Source organism: Cervus canadensis, chromosome 15, assembly GCF_019320065.1.
Source record: "Cervus canadensis isolate Bull #8, Minnesota chromosome 15, ASM1932006v1, whole genome shotgun sequence".
Lineage (NCBI taxonomy): Eukaryota > Metazoa > Chordata > Mammalia > Artiodactyla > Cervidae > Cervus > Cervus canadensis.
Window position 1 is genome coordinate 6,062,119 of NC_057400.1, and position 17,606 is coordinate 6,079,724.

At 51.7% G+C, this 17,606-nt stretch overlaps 1 protein-coding gene across 7 annotated transcripts in view; it reads right to left on the bottom strand.

The window, feature by feature from the left end:
- The window catches only part of GLI2 (GLI family zinc finger 2), a 262,316-nt gene that overhangs the window by 34,915 nt on the left and 209,795 nt on the right, over positions 1-17,606 (bottom strand). For all 7 annotated transcript variants that reach the window (XM_043488281.1, XM_043488285.1, XM_043488280.1 and 4 more), the window contains 2 exons: positions 6,399-6,601; positions 420-605 (listed from right to left, as the gene is read on the bottom strand). In XM_043488281.1, coding sequence (XP_043344216.1) covers positions 420-605; positions 6,399-6,601 — 389 coding nt within the window. The remainder of the gene's footprint in view (positions 1-419; positions 606-6,398; positions 6,602-17,606) is intronic.

The window sequence follows — 17,606 nt, forward strand, 5'->3', positions numbered from 1 at the left end:
TTCTCAGTGAGGACTTCCTCATTCAAGATGGCACCCCCATCCACTTGAAGCTCCTTACCCCATTTCCTTTTTCCTTTTCTTTGGCCACACAGCATGTGGAATCTTTGCAGAGTCCCACAAAGACCACTAAGGAATTCCCCTTCCCCCATTTCTGAGCTGTCGGTCTGTCCCCACTATGCTATAAGTTCCATGAAGGCAGACATGAGTCTTTTTTTTCTTTGGACTGTCTGCAATTCCTACAACACTTCTTGGCCCTTGATGACCCATTAGGTATTTCTGCATGGTGTTTACACTTGGTCCCCCACAGACCCTTCCATCTGCCTCCTCGAGGCAAAAGGAGCCACCAGCACCCGCCTCATCCCTAGAGGGAACCGTCAGCCTTGTTCTGTTGCCCACCCCAACCCCGGCCCAGCACTCACCATCCACTGGATTGAGGTAGTCGTGGAGGTGGGGGGCGCTGGCCGCACCCCCACTCTGCATCAGCAGGTCCCCATATGGCGCGGGGTGGCCCGCCATGAGAGTCATCTGGTGGTAATAGTCTGAGGCGTTGGTGCCTGCAGCGGGGAGGCCAAAGAGTCCCCGCTCCTTAAGGTGCTCATGAGCCACTGTGGGTGGGAGGGAGGGAAAGAAACCGTTAGAATCTGGCCAAAAAGAAGAGAAACACACAGCTGACCCAAGCAGGCCCCTCAGGGCTCACCAGCCATCCTCCACTCCCGAGGCTCCTGGGTCTCCCGCCCCCGCTGTTCCAGGCCAGCCCTGAGCAGACAGCTGGGCGGGGCCGGCTGGGGTGGGACGGTTTCTGCTGATGGGGCTGCAGCTCCCAGCCTCGCATTCCTCTTTCCTCAAAGCCAGAAACAACTGCTTCCTCCTCCCAGAAGCCCCGAGCTTCAGGCTGACAGGGTCCGTGATCCACCAGAGTTTCCAAAGGAGAAAGAAGATGCAATGGGAAGTGCTGGAATGGCCAGACAGCTGGGCGCCAGGCCACACTCACCTTAACACTCAAGGTGGGACTGCGGGTGAGTGCTCACCCAGCCTGGCCAGATAAAGCTCCCCGCCTGTCCCACAGCTGCAGAACCAGGGTGGACTGTTCGCCTTCAACCTCGCACTCAGCTCTGCCTGGGGCTTAGGAAGGAGGTGGGAGGATGAACTTCAGCGTATCCTGAAGGTGCCTGGCACTCAGGGGTGTGGTGCTAATTAAAGGGAGGCTTAGGAAGCAAATTTTGAGTTGCCCGAGAAGTTCGTTTGGGTTTTCCCATCAGAGGAAAATCTTAACAAATTTTTTGGTCACCCACTATCCCAATTGGGAGTCTTGGCTTTTACCGTGTGTGAAAAATGAAGAAGGCGCCACCTTTCTGAGTTGGCTCAATTTTCCATCTGTAAAATGGGGGTAATCATATCCACGAGTTGAATTACCAGTAAAAATGACAGTATCAGCCAATGTTGGGCTAGGCGTTCCTGGGTGGGTGCAGTCCCAGGGCTTCGGGATCGAATCCACTCTCTAGTTCCACAAGCATCACCTGGTGAGCCCCTTAGCAGCTGAGGACTCTGGCACTTTAAGAGTTAAAGATGTTGACTCCAGAGCCCAAGTTTCTTTTTTTTTTCTTCTTTATTTATTTTATATATTGTAGTGGTTTTTGCCATACATTGACATGAATCAGCCATGGATTTACATGTGTCCCCCTTCCCGATCCCCCCTCCCGCCTCCCTCTCCATCCCATCCTTCTGGGTCTTCCCAGTGCACCAGCCCTGAGCACTTGTCTCATGCATCCAACCTGGGCTGCTGATGTGTTTCACCCATGATAGTATACTTGTTTCAATGCTATTCTCTCAGAACATCCCACCCTCGCCTTCTCCCACAGAGTCTAAAAGTCTGTTCTGTATATTTGTGTCTCTTTTTCTGTTTTGCATATAGGATTATTGTTACCATCTTTTAAAATTCCATATATATGCCTTAGTATACTGTATTGGTCTTTATCTTTCTGGCTTACTTCAACATGATGGGCTCCAGTTTCATCCATCTCATTAGAACTGATTCAAATGAATTCTTTTTAATGGCTGAGTAATATTCCATGGTGTATATGTACCACAGCTTCCTTATCCATTCGTCTGCTGATGGGCATCTAGGTCGCTTCCATGTCCTGGCTATTATAAACAGTGCTGCGATGAACATTGGGGTGCACGTGTCTCTTTCAGATCTGGTTTCCTCAGTGTGTATGCCCAGGAGTGGTATTGCTGGGTCATATGGCAGTTCTATTTCCAGCTTTTTAAGGAATCTCCACCCTGTCCTCCATAGTGGCTGTACTAGTTTGCATTCCCACCAACAGTGTAAGAGGGTTCCCTTTTCTCCACACCCTCTCCAGCATTTATTGCTTGTAGACTTTTGGATAGCAGCCATCCTGACTGGCGTGTAATGGTACCTCATTGAGGTTTTGATTTGCATTTCTCTGATAATGAGTGATGTTGAGCATCTTTTCATGTGTTTGTTAGCCATCTGTATGTCTTCTTTGGAGAAATGTCTGTTTAGATATTTGGCCCATTTTTTGATTGGGTCATTTATTTTTCTGGAATTGAGCTGCAGGAGTGGCTTGTATATTTTTGAGATTAATACTTTGTCTATTTCTTCATTTGCTATTATTTTCTCCCATTCTGAAGGCTGTTTTTTCACCTTGCATATAGTTTCCTTTGTTGTGCAAAAGCTTTTTAGTTTAATTAGGTCCCATTTGTTTATTTTTGCTTTTATTTCCAATATTCTGGGAGGTGGGTCATAGAGGAACTTGCTGTGATTTATGTTGGAGACTGTTTTGCCTATGTTCTCCTCTAAGAGGTTTATAGTTTCTGGTCTTACATTTAGATCTTTAATCCATTTTGAGTTTATTTTTGTGTATGGTGTTAGAAAGTGTTCTAGTTTCATTCTTTTACAAGTGGTTGACCAGTTTTCCCAGCACCACTTGTTAAAGAGGTTGTCTTTTTTCCATTGTATATCCTTGCCTCCTTTGTCGAAGATAAGGTGTCCATAGGTTCGTGGATCTATCTCTGGGCTTTCTATTCTGTTCCATTGATCTATATTTCTGTCTTTGTGCCAGTACCATACTGTCTTGATGACTGTGGCTTTGTAGTAGAGCCTGAAGTCAGGCAGGTTGATTCCTCCAGTTCCATTCTTCTTTCTCAAGATTGCTTTGGCTATTCGAGGTTTTTTGTATTTCCATACAAATTGTGAAATTCTTTGTCCTAGTTCTGCGAAGAATACCGTTGGTAGCTTGATAGGGATTGCATTGAATCTATAGATTGCTTTGGGTAGTATACTCATTTTCACAATATTGATTCTTCCAATCCATGAACACGGTGTATTTCTCCATCTGTTTGTGTCCTCTTTGATTTCTTTCATCAGTGTTTTATAGTTTTCTATGTATAGGTCTTTTGTTTCTTTAGATAGATATACTCCTAAGTATTTTATTCTTTTTGTTGCAATGGTGAATGGTATTGTTTCCTTAATTTCTCTTTCTGTTTTTTCATTGTTAGTGTATAGGAATGCAAGGGGATTTCTGTGTGTTAATTTTATATCCTGCAACTTTACTATATTCATTGATTAGCTCTAGTAATTTTCTGGTAGAGTCTTTAGGGTTTTCTATGTAGAGGATCATGTCATCTGCAAACAGTGAGAGTTTCACTTCTTCTTTTCCTATCTGGATTCCTTTTACTTCTTTTTCTGCTCTGATTGCTGTGGCCAAAACTTCCAAACTATGTTGAATAGTAGTGGTGAGAGTGGGCACCCTTGTCTTGTTCCTGATTTCAGGGGAAATGCTTTCAATTTTTCACCATTGAGGATAATGTTTGCTGTGGGTTTGTCATATATAGCTTTTATTATGTTGAGGTATGTTCCTTCTATTCCTGCTTTCTGGAGAGTTTTTATCATAAATGGATGTTGAATTTTGTCAAAGGCTTTTTCTGCATCTATTGAGATAATCATATGGTTTTTATCTTTCAATTTGTTAATGTAGTGTATTACATTGATTGATTTGCAGATATTAAAGAATCCTTGGATTCCTGGGATAAAGCCTACTTGGTCATGATGTATGATTTTTTTAATATGTTGTTGGATTCTGTTTGCTAGAATTTTGTTAGGGATTTTTGCATCTATGTTCATCAGCGATATTGGCCTGTAGTTTTCTTTTTTTGTGGCATCTTTGTCTGGTTTTGGAATTAGGGTGATGGTGGCCTCATAGAATGAGTTTGGAAGTTTACCTTCTTCTGCAATTTTCTGGAAGAGTTTGAGTAAGATAGGTGTTAGCTCTTCTCTAGATTTTTGGTAGAATTCAGCTGTGAAGCCATCTGGTCCTGGGCTTTTGTTTGCTGGAAGATTTCTGATTACAGTTTCGATTTCTGTGCTTGTGATGGGAAATCCAGAGCCCAGGTTTCTTCTAACAGCTGTCTTCACAGTCTCTCTGATATTAGCTTTGGCAGATAGAGGAGATGCACACGTGCTGGGCAGAGAGAAATAGCCAGTCCACAGAAGCAAGTCATCCTCTGCTTCTTCTTCCTCCCCTCCCTCTCCTGCTGTATCCTCCAGGGAGAGCCCCAGCCTGCAGCCCCATGGCCTCTGCCTGCCCTGTCTGTGCCTTAAATGCCCTCCCTTCCCCCTTGCTCATCCACCTCCTCCCTGAAGCCTTCCCTGGAATGCCCATTGTCCTCTGCAACACACACTCTGGCAGATTCGGCCTCAGACTGCTGATGATATTTTCAGCTGGCACGGCTGCTGAATGAACCTGTCAGCCTATCTCTGCTCACTGGGGAGCTTGGTCTGGGGACTAGCGAGGCCTCAGGGTCTCTGACCCATCCTCTGTAGGGGTCAGGGCCATGCTCATTAGCCACCTCTCTTCGGTACATTGTCTGCTGTCTCGAGGGTCTGGGGCTGGGCCAAGTGGGTGTGGTAAGTGCTACAAGGCTGGTATATGGAAAGCAGGCACAAAATCAGGGCTCTGTCAACAGAAGTCTCTGACTCCAGGGCAGTCTCATCTTACCACTTAGCTCTTCGTGGCTACACTGCTGTCGGTAGCCATGGGGTCTCCGATTCACAGGCTCTCCAGGAGGGCGCTCTGTTTCTTGTCCCTCCTCCAGACACCCCTCTGGCCCCTCTCTGACCCAGGCCTCGGGAGGACCGCCCAGTCACCATGTGTATTAGTTTCTCTGGGCTGCGGTAACAAGTTAGTTCAGGCTTGCCGCTAACTGCTGTGAAAACAGATTTGATTCTCTCACAGCTCTGGAGGTCGGAAGTCCCAAATCAAGGAGTCAGCAGGGCCACCCCTTCTTGGAGGCTTTAGGGGGAAATCTGTCCCTTGCTGCTTCCAGCTTCTGGGAGCTGCCAGCTTCCTTGGCTTGTGGCCACGTGGCTCCATCTTTCCGTCATCTCCTGTGTCTCCCTTGTAAGGACATTTATCATTGGATTTAAGGCCCACGTGGATCATCATGATGATCTCTCTGACTCAAAATCCCCAACCTAACCAAGTCTGCAGAGGCTCCTTTTCCACATGAGGCAACACAACTCCTGCCCACTGCACCACATGTGAACTTTAAGGTGGGGCAGCACTCAGAACGTGGTCTGCATGCTCAGGAGAGACGTGGAGGGTCTTGGGTCCACTTTCTGGGAGACAGCAGCCCCACACGGAGGCAGCACAACCTTTCAGGGCATCCGGGCTTGGTCAAGGCCACTCGGAGGACCGACGCAGAGTCCAGCCCTGGGTCCAATCCCAAAGGGCTATTTCCAAATGACTGCATCCTGATCGTCCATCTTCAAGTCCTGTGGCTGCAGCCACTCACCTGGTCTGGTTTCTCTTTGTGACTCTGCAGTTTCCTGTCTCAAATGAATTGAACAGGTTTGTCATCTAACTCTGAGCTGGGCCACTCAACATCCTCTCAAGATGGACATGAAGCCACTGGTGGTCACCGCTGCAGCCTGGAGTTCATTTGGAGGCCATGTGTTGACCCACAAGATGATGGAGGCAGACAACCAGCCTGGCTCTGCCTTCCTTCTGCTCTGGGGGCCCCAAGACACCCTGATACATGACCCGCTCTGCTTACTACCAGCTTCCGCAGGCTTGGGTGTCTCACAACCAAGCAATTCTCACCCAAGATAGGACCTCCGTGAACAAACAGAACTTATCATTCTTGTTACATCATTTTGCATGCTAAGAGTGCTCATGAACAGCTCTTCAAAATGAACGCAAAACCAAATGCGCTCCCAGTGCTTATGGCTCTGACCACTCATTTATCAAAAGACCTGTTGTTGAGGGGTGGCAGGGAGGAAGGCCAGCCTGTTCGCCAACCCACGGACAGGGGAGGGAAACACAGCATCAGAGTTAGCATCGCCCCTCTGACCCCGCACCCCAGGCCTCCCTACTCACCATCCGCGGGGCTGAGGCCCCTGGCTGCAGAGATGGCGGGATGTGTTGGGCTGCCGTGCACGGCCCGCAGGTAATGGTCCATGTGGGGGCTCACGTATGGGTGGGGGGCGTTGAAGGGGGACTCCCCGGGGCCGGCAGGGTGTGGGGATAGCCGAATCAATGAGATATCAGAGATGACAGGGCTGCCGCTCAGGGCGGGAGGTCTGCAGACAGAAATGACAGCGTTGTAAGAAAGCACAGCCCACCCAGGAGGACGCAGGGGAATCCCATCAAGCAGCAGAACCAAATGAGCAACCACACGTTTATTTTATGCACCAACATCCCTCGGTCACCTTTCACATACAGTCTCAACTCTCACACTAACACATGAGCCAGTGAGTGCAGGTGGAAAGCTCTTGAGGCTGGTGCGGCTGACCACCCAGGCACCTCATGTCAGTGATGAAATTCTGCATACATGGGACTGGATATGCAGAACCACAAGCTCGGCAGGCCACACGCCTGCAAGCTGCCACCACTGCTTCCCCATGGCCTGCTCAGGGCTGGAGGCATTAACAAGGAAGTCTCCGTTAATGGACTGATGCATGCCTCCTACCAACTGGTGTGGAAAACAGACCATGAAAATGGGCTTCCCAGGTGGCGCTAGTGGTAAAGAACCAGTCTGCCAATTCAGGAAAGAGACCTGGGCTTCCCCGGTGGCTCAGTGGTAAAGAATCTGCCTGCAATGCAGGAGCCCCGGGTTTGATCCCTGGGTCGGAAAGATCCCCTGGAGGAAGGCACGGCAACCCACTCCAGCATTCTTGGGCTCCCCTCAGAGCTCAGTCGGTTAAAGAATCCACCTGCAATGCAGGAGACCAGGGTTTGATCCTGGGTCAGGAAGATCCCCTGGAGAAGGAAATGGCAACCCACTCCAGTATTCTTGCCTAGAGAATCCCCATGGACAGAGGAGCCTGGTGGGCTATAGTCCATGGCGTCGCAAAGAGTTGAACAGGACTGAAGTGACTGAGCATGCACGCATGCATGCGGAAGAGGCAAAGGGCTTATCTTCCGAACAGAATTGAGAGATAGAGGAATCAGGAGATGCCCTGAAAGATGGAGAATTTGGGACTTTCATGGGACAATCCCTGAAGTGGAGCACTCAGCCACAGGATCAGCTAGAAAGGAAAAGACCAGGATTCAAGAAGAGTTTTGAAAGGCCGAGCCATCATTTTGGAATATCATTCTAGCTCTCTGTACATGAAGCTCTTTCTGATGTTCCCTGAGTCTCTCTTCTCTGACACCCACTGACAATCAGGGATGTGCCTGGCGTGGCTGCAGCCTTCTTCCATGGTCAGCCTTGCAGAAGGGGCCTGCTCCACTTGACAAAAGGACAGGCCTGGCCCCCGGGGGCCTCCAAGCAGCTGTGAGCATGTTAGCTGCAGGGGTGTTCTGAGGTCATCTGCTCCAAAACTTGCCCATGTTAAAGAAAAATCAGACAGTGGGAGTTGCTGGGAAACCAAAACTAAGTCACTGGAAACCAAATTTACCAAGATTTCGTTTTTTATTTTTCAGAAAATAGGGACCTCTCTGTGACTTTACACAGTGCAAAGAATGTGTTCAGACCAATCTGGTCAGCCTTGCAGGAGGTTCAGATCAATCTGCATTAGACTCTCAGCCACTCTAAAGAATAGTATGGTGGTTCTTAAAATAAATATATATAAAAAATAAAAGTACCATATGATCCGGCAATCCCATTCTTGGGCTTATATATGGATAAAACTCTAATTCAAAAAGATGTATGTACCTCTATGTTCATACCAGAACTATTCACAATAGCCAAGACTTGAAAGTAATCTAAATGTCCATCAACAGAGGAATGGATAAAGAATACATGGTACATATATACAGTGAAATATTACTCAGCCATAAAAAGGAATGAAATTGTGTCACTTGCAGAGACATGAATGGACCTAGAGACCATCATATTGAGTGAAGTAAGTCAGACAGAGAAAGATAAATATCATATAATGTCACTTATATGTGGAATCTAAAAAAATGATATGAATAAACTTACAAAATAGAAATAGACCCACAGAGAAAACAAATTTTTGATTACCAAAGAAGAAAGGTTGGGGGGAAGGATAAATTAGGAATGTGTGATTAAAATACCCCCACAATTACATATAAAACAGGAAATCAACAAAGACCTACTATACAGCACAGGACGCTATACTCAGTATCTTGTGATAATTTACAATGGTAAAGAATCATATATATATCAAACTGAGTCATTTTGCCGTACACCTGAAACCAACACAACATTGTAAATGAACCACATTTCAATAAAAGTTTTTTTTAAAAAAGCAGAATCTCAGCCGTCACCAGCTCAGTCACACTGTGCTCAGTAATTCAACCTCACCAAGGCTCATGTTTCTCATCTGCAAAATAGGGGTAACAACAGTGCCCATTTCACAGGGTTGCTGTGAGGATGAACTTCCCTCAGACAGTGCCTGAGACACAGCTATCAGTCAACAAAGGAGAGCTGTTATTACAGCATCAGTACCACATTTGAGGGCAAAATCCAGACGTGCCAGGGAAGCCCTCAAAACCGTTATGTCGGATGTGTCAAAGGCACCGCGAGAACCAGTCACTTCAGAGAAGGCATGGTTTGTTTGTGGCTGCAGCAGACTAGAGCTAATTACTGACTGTGTGCAGCAGGGCATGAAAATTGTGCTTATGACAGAGCACACACCAGAACCCAAAGAGGTGACGGCCGGATGTCTTAACATCTGCGTTATACAAACTCCCCACGCAGAGGCCACTCCACCCGCCTAGGTGTACGCATTCTGCTATGTCATTGTCGAGGTTTTTTTTTTTTTTTGCTGCGCCGGCTCTGTTGTGGCAAGAGGGCCTCTCTAGTTGTAGTGTATGGGCTTAGTTGCCCTGTGGCATGGGGGATCTTCGTTCCCTGACCAAGGATCGGACCCTCATTCGCCACATTGGAAGGCAGATTCTTAACCACTGGACCAGGAGGGAAGTGCATATTTTGGAGCTTTGGTAGATATGACTTGCAAGGGACATGCAGATACAATGAACCTGCCAAGCCGCCTCCTTGCTGCAGCGCTTTTGCCCACGTCAATTCTTGGCCAACCTGCACCCTATACCTTGTCAGGGCAATTTCTTCTCCTCCCTGCAGGCCTGGGTCCAGGGACCCAATCGCTAGTGCCCTCCCTGAAGCCCCTCCCCCTGGCACAAGCTCTTTGCTCCCCCCAATGAGGCATGATTCTCATCTGAGGGGGGCAGGCGCGCTTGCCAGGTAAGCAGGTTCTATCTAGGAGCAAGGTGTGTCCCAGGCACTGCTGCATCGGTGCCTGGCAGGCAACTGACATCACACAGTCATTCAGAGTGATTTTCAAAGCCAGTGATGGTGACACCCGTGAGCCAGGTACTGAGCCTGGCAGAGGGGACCCTCTGCTGTCAGTCACAGCCTCCAGCTGTTCTCATTCACAAGCTGCCCTGAGAGCCCAGGGAGCTTCCTTGTATCTCAAATGATAAAGAACCTGCCTGCAAAGCAGGAGACCCGAGTTCCACCCCCGGGTCAGGAAGATCCTCTGGAGAAGGGAATGACAATCCACTCCAGCATTCTTGCCTGGAGAATACCATGGACAGAAGAGCCTGGCAAGCCACAGTCCGTGGGGTCGCAAAGAGCCGGACACGGCTGAGCGCCTAACACTGCTAAGAGCCCAGGCCACCTGTGAGGAAACTGCACTGAGTCCATGGATCAAAGAGATGGCTCCGCTCCGGCCACAGAGGCCAAGGGTCATTGCAAGAGGAGAGAGTAAGTGATGCACCTGGAGTGAGTGAGTCCTCAGAGCTGTGGTCCTCCCCCAGACAATTCAAGGCAGGGCAGGTTCTAGGGTTCGCAGGGAGGCTGGCTGGCATCGAGCTTAAGGCAGTGTGTTATCGATGAAGCTGGTGGCCCTAAGTGGCCTGGTCAGGCCTCCCTAGTATCAGGTCACCCCCTGGGGGGCATGGACCCCTGACAACTGGGTGATTACAGGGGGTTTAAAGGAACACATGGAGGGCATATGGCGGCCCCAGTCTGTCCATGGGGACAAACATCCCACTGGCCAAGCAGGAGGTTGGAAAGAGTCTTGTCATGGCAATGTGCACCCCACTGGGGAGCTGCCGCAGCGGGACTGGAATCCTGTCCAGCCTCAGTGGCTGGGCCCAGGAGTGGCAGGTGGGGCCTGAGTCCGCACACCGAGGAGGTGGCCCTCATCTCCACACCTCTGCCACCATCCTTTGGAGGACAGAGACCTCTGTCATCCCCTTCCTGTCACATTCTTCACTAAGGGGACAGGGAGCTCAAGTGTCTTCCAGGCCATCCCCTCCCCTCAGGGATGCCTTGCTGACTTCAAAACAGCAGCCTGTGAAGGAAGCAGGGGCTGACGGCCTCTGGGAGGAGACCTGAAAACTCTGGCACCAACAACTGTACTTTACCCATGAGGGCTCCGGGTCCAGAGACGGAAGTCACCCCCATGCCATGCTGCCAGAGACACGGGCAGGATTCAATTCCAGCTCCAGGTCCTCACTCCCAGGATCACGCTGCCCTCAGCCCAGGTCCTCCCTGACCCAATGGGGAACAGGGCTGAGGTCTCCCTGTGCCCTGGGTGTGACACAGCAGGAAGCTTGGAGAGGCCACTGCCCTGTTTCAAAGCAGATTCGACAGGGGCCAGTCGGGAGATGGGTCAGCTCACGGGAGAGCTGATGGTGGGGTGCCCAGAACATCCCCTGCTTGTCCAGCGACAGGAGGGCTTCCAGTGCCAGGCCTGGGAGAGGGGTTTGGGCCAGCAGGGCCTCTCAAGAGAGACAGAACCCAAATGCGAGTCTGGGCAATGCAGAGCAGGACTGGGTTCTGGGGGCTGTCCAGGGGCACCCAGGCCGGGCCATCCCCGATCCTCCCACTCATCTGGCATCTGAGACTAGGGTGCTGCCCGCCTCTGGCGCCTCCCCAGGTGGTACACAAAGATTTGCACTGGGGACATGGGAGCAGCTAAACAAGCATTCAGTCCCTCCCCTTCCCTTCTGAGCCACCAGCCAACTTTGGGTGTGGAGCATCTCCTTACCTGGGCTCCTAGGACCCAAGACGACAGGCCCATTAACAACACAGCTACAGGTAACCAACAGTCTAGACACTGCCTCTGGGAAGCCGCCCTGGGTGTCCCCACTGCATGGCCCCGCTTAGCTGTGCCCTGACCTGGCACTGCCTCAGACTGGGTGCCAGCGGCCAGAGGGCCACACGCATGTTCTTCCTTCACTAATCTCAATAAAAGATCCACAAAGTCGGCACCTTATGTCTGTTTTACAGATGAGAACACTCTCAGAGAGGCTAGGTACCTCACCCAAAGTCACTAAGAGAGCAAGCATTGGAACCACAATCAATCCAAGAGGCTCCCTTAGCAGAGAGGCAGGTTTTCTTGATGACTGCAGTTCTCTGTGAGCAGGGCTCTGGTGGGCGCAGGACCATGGAAGGAACAGCAGCCAGGAACAGAAGGACTCGATTTCTCCTCCCCCTGCCTTGTTCCAGCTCTTCCACTCTCTTCCTCCCCACTCCCATCCCATCACTAGGCACAGTCCAACCCAGCTCTTAGGAGCGAGCTGAAACCTCTGCCTCACACTGGGTTGTGAGTGACAGATAGGCTCCAGGGTCACAAAAATGCCAGGAGATTGTCATTCTAACAGACCAAACACAGCCAAAGGAATGAATCTCAAATGGCAGAATTTAAAGCATCAGGAATGCATCAGGGGGAGCAGGGGGCTTCCCAGTTGACCTTAAATCACATGAACACACCTAACTTTCAAGGCGGGGCCTTTGGGGACCAGAGTTGCTCTTTCTTGGATGCTCGTCCCATCCCAAGCACCACTAACAGTCCCCGTACAGGCGGTGCTGCCAGGCTGGGGAACCAAGAACACGGCTTTGGGGAGTGCCAGGAAAGGCAGCTGCCGGTAACACTGGAGCTGCTTCTTCAGGCCATCCCCCAGCCACAGCCTCCCTTTCTCCTTCCATTTCCATGCTTATGGGCTGTGGGAGCCTGACCCTGGTCTTAGCCATGACCCATCCAGGCCTTGAATTCTGGCAACTGGGCAGACTCAAGGAAGCAGCCTTGAGGATGGAAGGAGGGACCAGGTGTGTAAGCTGATCTTAAAAGACATTACATTCTCCTAGGTTGTAGGTACACATGTGTGCACACTCACATGCTTGCAGGTCTTTGTCAACTGGACTGACCACATCGGCCTCCCTGCGGGCTGCTCAGCTTCAACTCCACCCTTACGTATCACCTTCTCCACTGCAGCCCAGCTCTGAGCTCATCAGAACCTGATCTTATCAATCGTTTCTTCCCATATTTGTGCATATTCCCAACAAAATTGCCCCGAGCACTAGCTGTGTGCCCAGGGACCCACAGGGAGCTCACAGCCCAAGTGGGAGAGGCAGAAACACAAGCTGATTTGATAAAGATTCCAGCAGAGGAACAAATTCCCTAACTCTGCCTGAAGGCTCCTCAGAGAAGGGGACATTTGGGCTGGCTTCTGGAGGAGGAACCCAGGAGGAGTTCATGGGGGAAGTATATTAAAAATAAAGAAAGCAAGTGCAAAGAAGGGCTGGAATGTAAGAACACGTTTGCGAAGGTTGTATCTTGGGGGGAGTGGCAGACCCGCAGAGCCCACAGAGGACGTCGGGCTGGATCGATATCGGATCTTTCCTTCTGCTGCTATGGGTGGGGCACGTGACCCCAGCTCAGACGGTCAGAGTGACCCATATTCCCAGGCACCAGGGGAGATGGGCGTGTGCCCAAGACAGCAGCTTTGACTGAAATCTTTGGGAAAGAAGTGGGCTCTGTCCACAGGTGGTGTTGTGCAGGTAGGACATAAGTGTGGAGCTGCTGAGGGTTTTGAGGGGAAGGCCAGGAACAGAGGTGATGAAATACAAGCATCAGAGCTGAGAGTCACAGAACAAGTTTCTTGAATTGAGCCCCTGGATAGGGATCTGGCTTTACTGGAAGCTAGCTGTTGGTGTTTAGTCACTAAATCGTGTCTGACTCTTTTGGGACCCTCGTGGATTGTAGCCCGCCAGGCTCCTCTGTCCATGGGATTTCCCAGGCAAGAATACTGGAGTGAGCTGCAATTTCCTTCTCCAGGGGATCTTCCCGACCCAGGGATCAAACCTGTGTCCCCTGCATTGGCAGGAGGATTCTTTACCACTGAGCCACCAGAAGCTAGTACCTCGTCCTTTCCAGTTCTCTGAGCCAATACATTTGTTTGTTTGTTTGTTTGAACCAGTTTCAGCTGACTTTTTCTGTCTTTGGAAACTGCCGAGGCTTGTCAAGGCGAGCCTTGATGAATGAAGCCTCCCCCGGCTCCCCCTGTCCGAGATCTGGGGCCTGGCTTCCTGCAAGGCAGACTCAAGCTGTGGTTCTTTGGGCCTGATGCCCTCTGGCCTGCAGGCATTCTGCCCACGGCTGCTGGGCGGCGAGGGCAGCTGCGCTGGCCCTTCCGTGTCTGGGCACGGAGTACAAGCAGGAGTCTGGGTAAGAAGAATGGCCAGTTACCTCCTGCCTCCTTACATGTGTGTCTGTGTGTGTGTGTGTCTGTGTGTCCATGTGTGTGTGTCCGTGTGCCTGTGTGTGTCTGTGTGTACATGTGTGTCTGTGCATGTTTGTGTGTGTCTATGTGTGCATGTCTCTGTGTGTGTGTGTCTGTGTATCTCTGTGTGTGTACGTGTGTGTCTATGTGTGCATGTCTCTGTGTGTCTGTGTATCTCTGTGTGTGTTGCGTGTGTGTGTCTGCATGTTTGTGTGTGTGTGTGTGATGAGCAGCGGGGCCCAGCCTCTCTGGGCTGATTCTGCGGCAGGACAGGAGTCCTGTGGTTCCTCCCAGCATCAGGGCTTTCCTTTTTTCTTCCCTCCCCCTTGGGAGGGGCCTGCAAAGCCCCCGCACAAGGTTTCAGGGCCAGGCTACCAGCCCAGGGAAGAAAGGAGGAAAAGGAGAAAGAGGCGCAGGAAAAAAGCAAGTGGAGACCAACTAACTGGCCCATCGCCACTCCAGTCCAAGTGGGCACTGCCAGGAAAGGTGCTATTCACCACGTGGCCAACGTGCGCTGGAGGCCAGCCCCGGGCAGCAGGCTCAGAAACTCTTCAAGGCCGGTCTTACCACCCGCACTGGGGGCAGTCAGGAGCCTGGCCCGAGGCTGCAGAGCTCTAAGGGGCCGAGCGTTTTCTGACTCTGGGAAGGCAGGCTTGGTCCTCTGACGCTGTCAAGAGTGCATGGACAGGTAAGACCCCACCACAGCTGTCTCTGCCCTCGAGAAGTCCTGTCGGTGTCCCTAGACAGACATGGCTTTGACTGGACCCTGGGGATGGGGGCGCTGGCGGAGGGCAGCTGTCACACAGGTAGGCGGCAGAGTCTGGACTCTCTGGGTCTGAATTACGGCTCTGCTACTTCTTGCGGACCTTGGTCATGCAATCTGCACCCTCACCAGCAGGATGGGCAGCTGGGAGATGGAAAGAGCACAGGACGGAAGCTGTGCTGTATTCCTGGGCGACAGGCAGGGGCTGGGCCCGTGCCCACGGTCTCCTTTCTTACATTTAACAGACGCGCCAATGGACAGCACTCAGAGGGTGGAGGAGGGCACCCCGCCCACCTCTCCCAGCATCCAGCCCTGGGCCCCGCCCTCCCCAAGTGCTGAGCACAAGCGTTGGAGGGAGATGAAAGGGAAGGCCATGGCGATGGGAGCCCTGCACGTCTGTGTGCATCGCCACTCAAGCTGGCTGGACTTGAGCGAGCACGCCTAGACCCTTGGGGACGGGCGCCATCCCTGGGTGCTGGCACAACAGGCTGCGTTCCTAGAGGGTGTTGGCTTCCGCCGGGCTGCGGAGTCTGTGCTCATGGGAGGACTGGGGGGTATATCTGACCCCTGGCACAGCCTGAGCCAAGGCGTTGGGCAGGAACCAACGTGCTCCTTCATTTGGGGATTGGGGGCCCTGGACCCCACCCAAGGTGCCTGTTTGGAGAGGAGAACAATGCAGAGCTGAGGGTGCTGACTCACCCAGACTCAGCACCAGCCGTCGGAGCAGGTTTGCCCAGGCGGGGGTCAGCAGCCGGAAGGAAGGACCCTTGGCCACCCAGAGACGTTCCTACTGGCGGTTATATTCACAGACCTTTTCCTGTGCAGGTCAGGAGGGCCAGAAATAGGAAGAGAATACCTTCCACGTCCCATTTCACAGACAGCATGACCGACACCCAAAGTGACAGCTGGCAGAACACTGGGACCCAGTGCTGGGCATCACTCTATCCTAGCCTGGTCCAAGAGCCTCACTGAGGGGCACAAAGGAGAGCTCTGGTCACTCGGGGCTACAGGCCTTCAAGCCTCCCCTCCAGCCTGCTTCTTGGCGTGACCGACGGCCTTCATGGCACCAGGACACCACACGCCTGCGTGGTCTGGCGCCTATGTCCCACCTCCTGAATCCTGCATGTCCCCTCATGGTTTTCTCTCTGGTCCTGGGCCCTGCCTTGCTCCTCCTCCTCAGGGAGCTGGCCCTGGACACCTGCTTTTCCATTCACACCTTTCTCCTCTTCATCCCTACCCTGCCCTGGAAGTGGAGGACAGTTCCCTCCCCGGACCCTGAGCATGTCCCTCGTGGCTGGTCATCAGGCACCTGCAGTGATCGGTTCACATGTGGCCTGTCTCCTCAATGGACAGGCAGCCCCAGCGGCAGACTCCAGGCCCACTTCCACTCACTCCCCCAGCACCAGGACCTGTGCGGTCGGGTGCCCACATGTGCTCAACCTTTTGAAAGAATGAATGGATGGATAGATGGATGGGTGATGGATAATGGATGAATGAGTGGATAATGAACAACGAATGGATGGATGGATGGATGAAACAGTGAGTGTGTCCAGTGTAGAGCAGGGCATTGTAGCAGAAGACAGGGGTTCCTTGCCTCACTTTTGACCACGGGCCTTGGAGCAAGTCATGCCCCTCTCTGAATCTGCTTCTTCATCCGAAAAGAACAATCACAGAAACACTCTTACAAATACGAGTGAGGAGTGGAGAGGAGGCAAGTATGGGAAGCTGATGTCTCTCAAAAGATGTCTCCATGTCCTAATCCTTAGAGACTGTGAAATTACTGTATTTGGGGGAAAAAAACAAAAATCTGAAGGATGTGATTAAGGTGAGGATGTTGAGATGAGATTATGGGTTATCTGTGTTTAGTCGCTCAGTCATGCCCAACCCTTTGTGACCCTTTGGACTGTAGCCCGCCAGGCTACTCTGTCCATGGGATTTTCCAAGCAAGAATACTGGAGTTGGTTGCCATTTTCCTCCTCCAGGGGATCTTCCTGACCCAGGGATTGAACCTGGGTCTCCTGCATTGTACGCAGATTTTTTTATCCACTGAGCCAGCAGGGAAGCCCTGTGGATTATCTGGGTGGATGCTAAATGCCAGCACAAGTGTTAAGAGAGGCCAGGCGGGGGAAACCTGACCCAGAAGAGTAGGAGGCAGTGTAACTCTAGGGCAGAGGCTGGAGGGATGCAGCCACAAGCCAAGGGGTATTGGCCACGCCAGAGGCTAGAAGAGGCCAGGAAGGGACTCCCCCCAGAGCCTCCAGACCATAAGAGAAGAAACCCCTGTTGTTGTACGCCACGGAGTCGGTGGTAACTTCCTAGAAGCTGAGAAGCTGCGTCAAGCATGCTCTGCTGGTGTGGAGAAGGCCTTCGGGATGGGGCAGGAGTTCCCGTCATTATCACTGTCACATGTCTTCCGAGACGGTCGGCTCGTAGAGAGCAGGGTCAGTGTGCTATTTCCTGGAGTAGCCTCGCCCTAGTGGGTGCTCCCCATCAGTGGCAGGCGGGCCAGGAAAGGAGTGCCCCTTCACACCAGGGTTGGGGTGTGGGGGAGGGGGTCTGAGGGCTGTGTTCCATCTCCCCTGTGTCACAGGGCTCTGGAGCATGCTTTCCTGCCAGCCGCCTGGATTACACGGTCACTGGCTCCCCTTGGCTGAATGCGCCCTGCACACAGCCCTGACATGCCAACCCTGCCCGCCCCGGGGACTGCTTGCTTGTACACACAGGTCCTGCCTTTGGGATGAGCTGCTGCCACCCACCAGGATCCCAGGGCCACGGGCAGGATCGGTGGGCTCAGAGTGGGGAGGCCATGACCCTCTGCTGTGGCC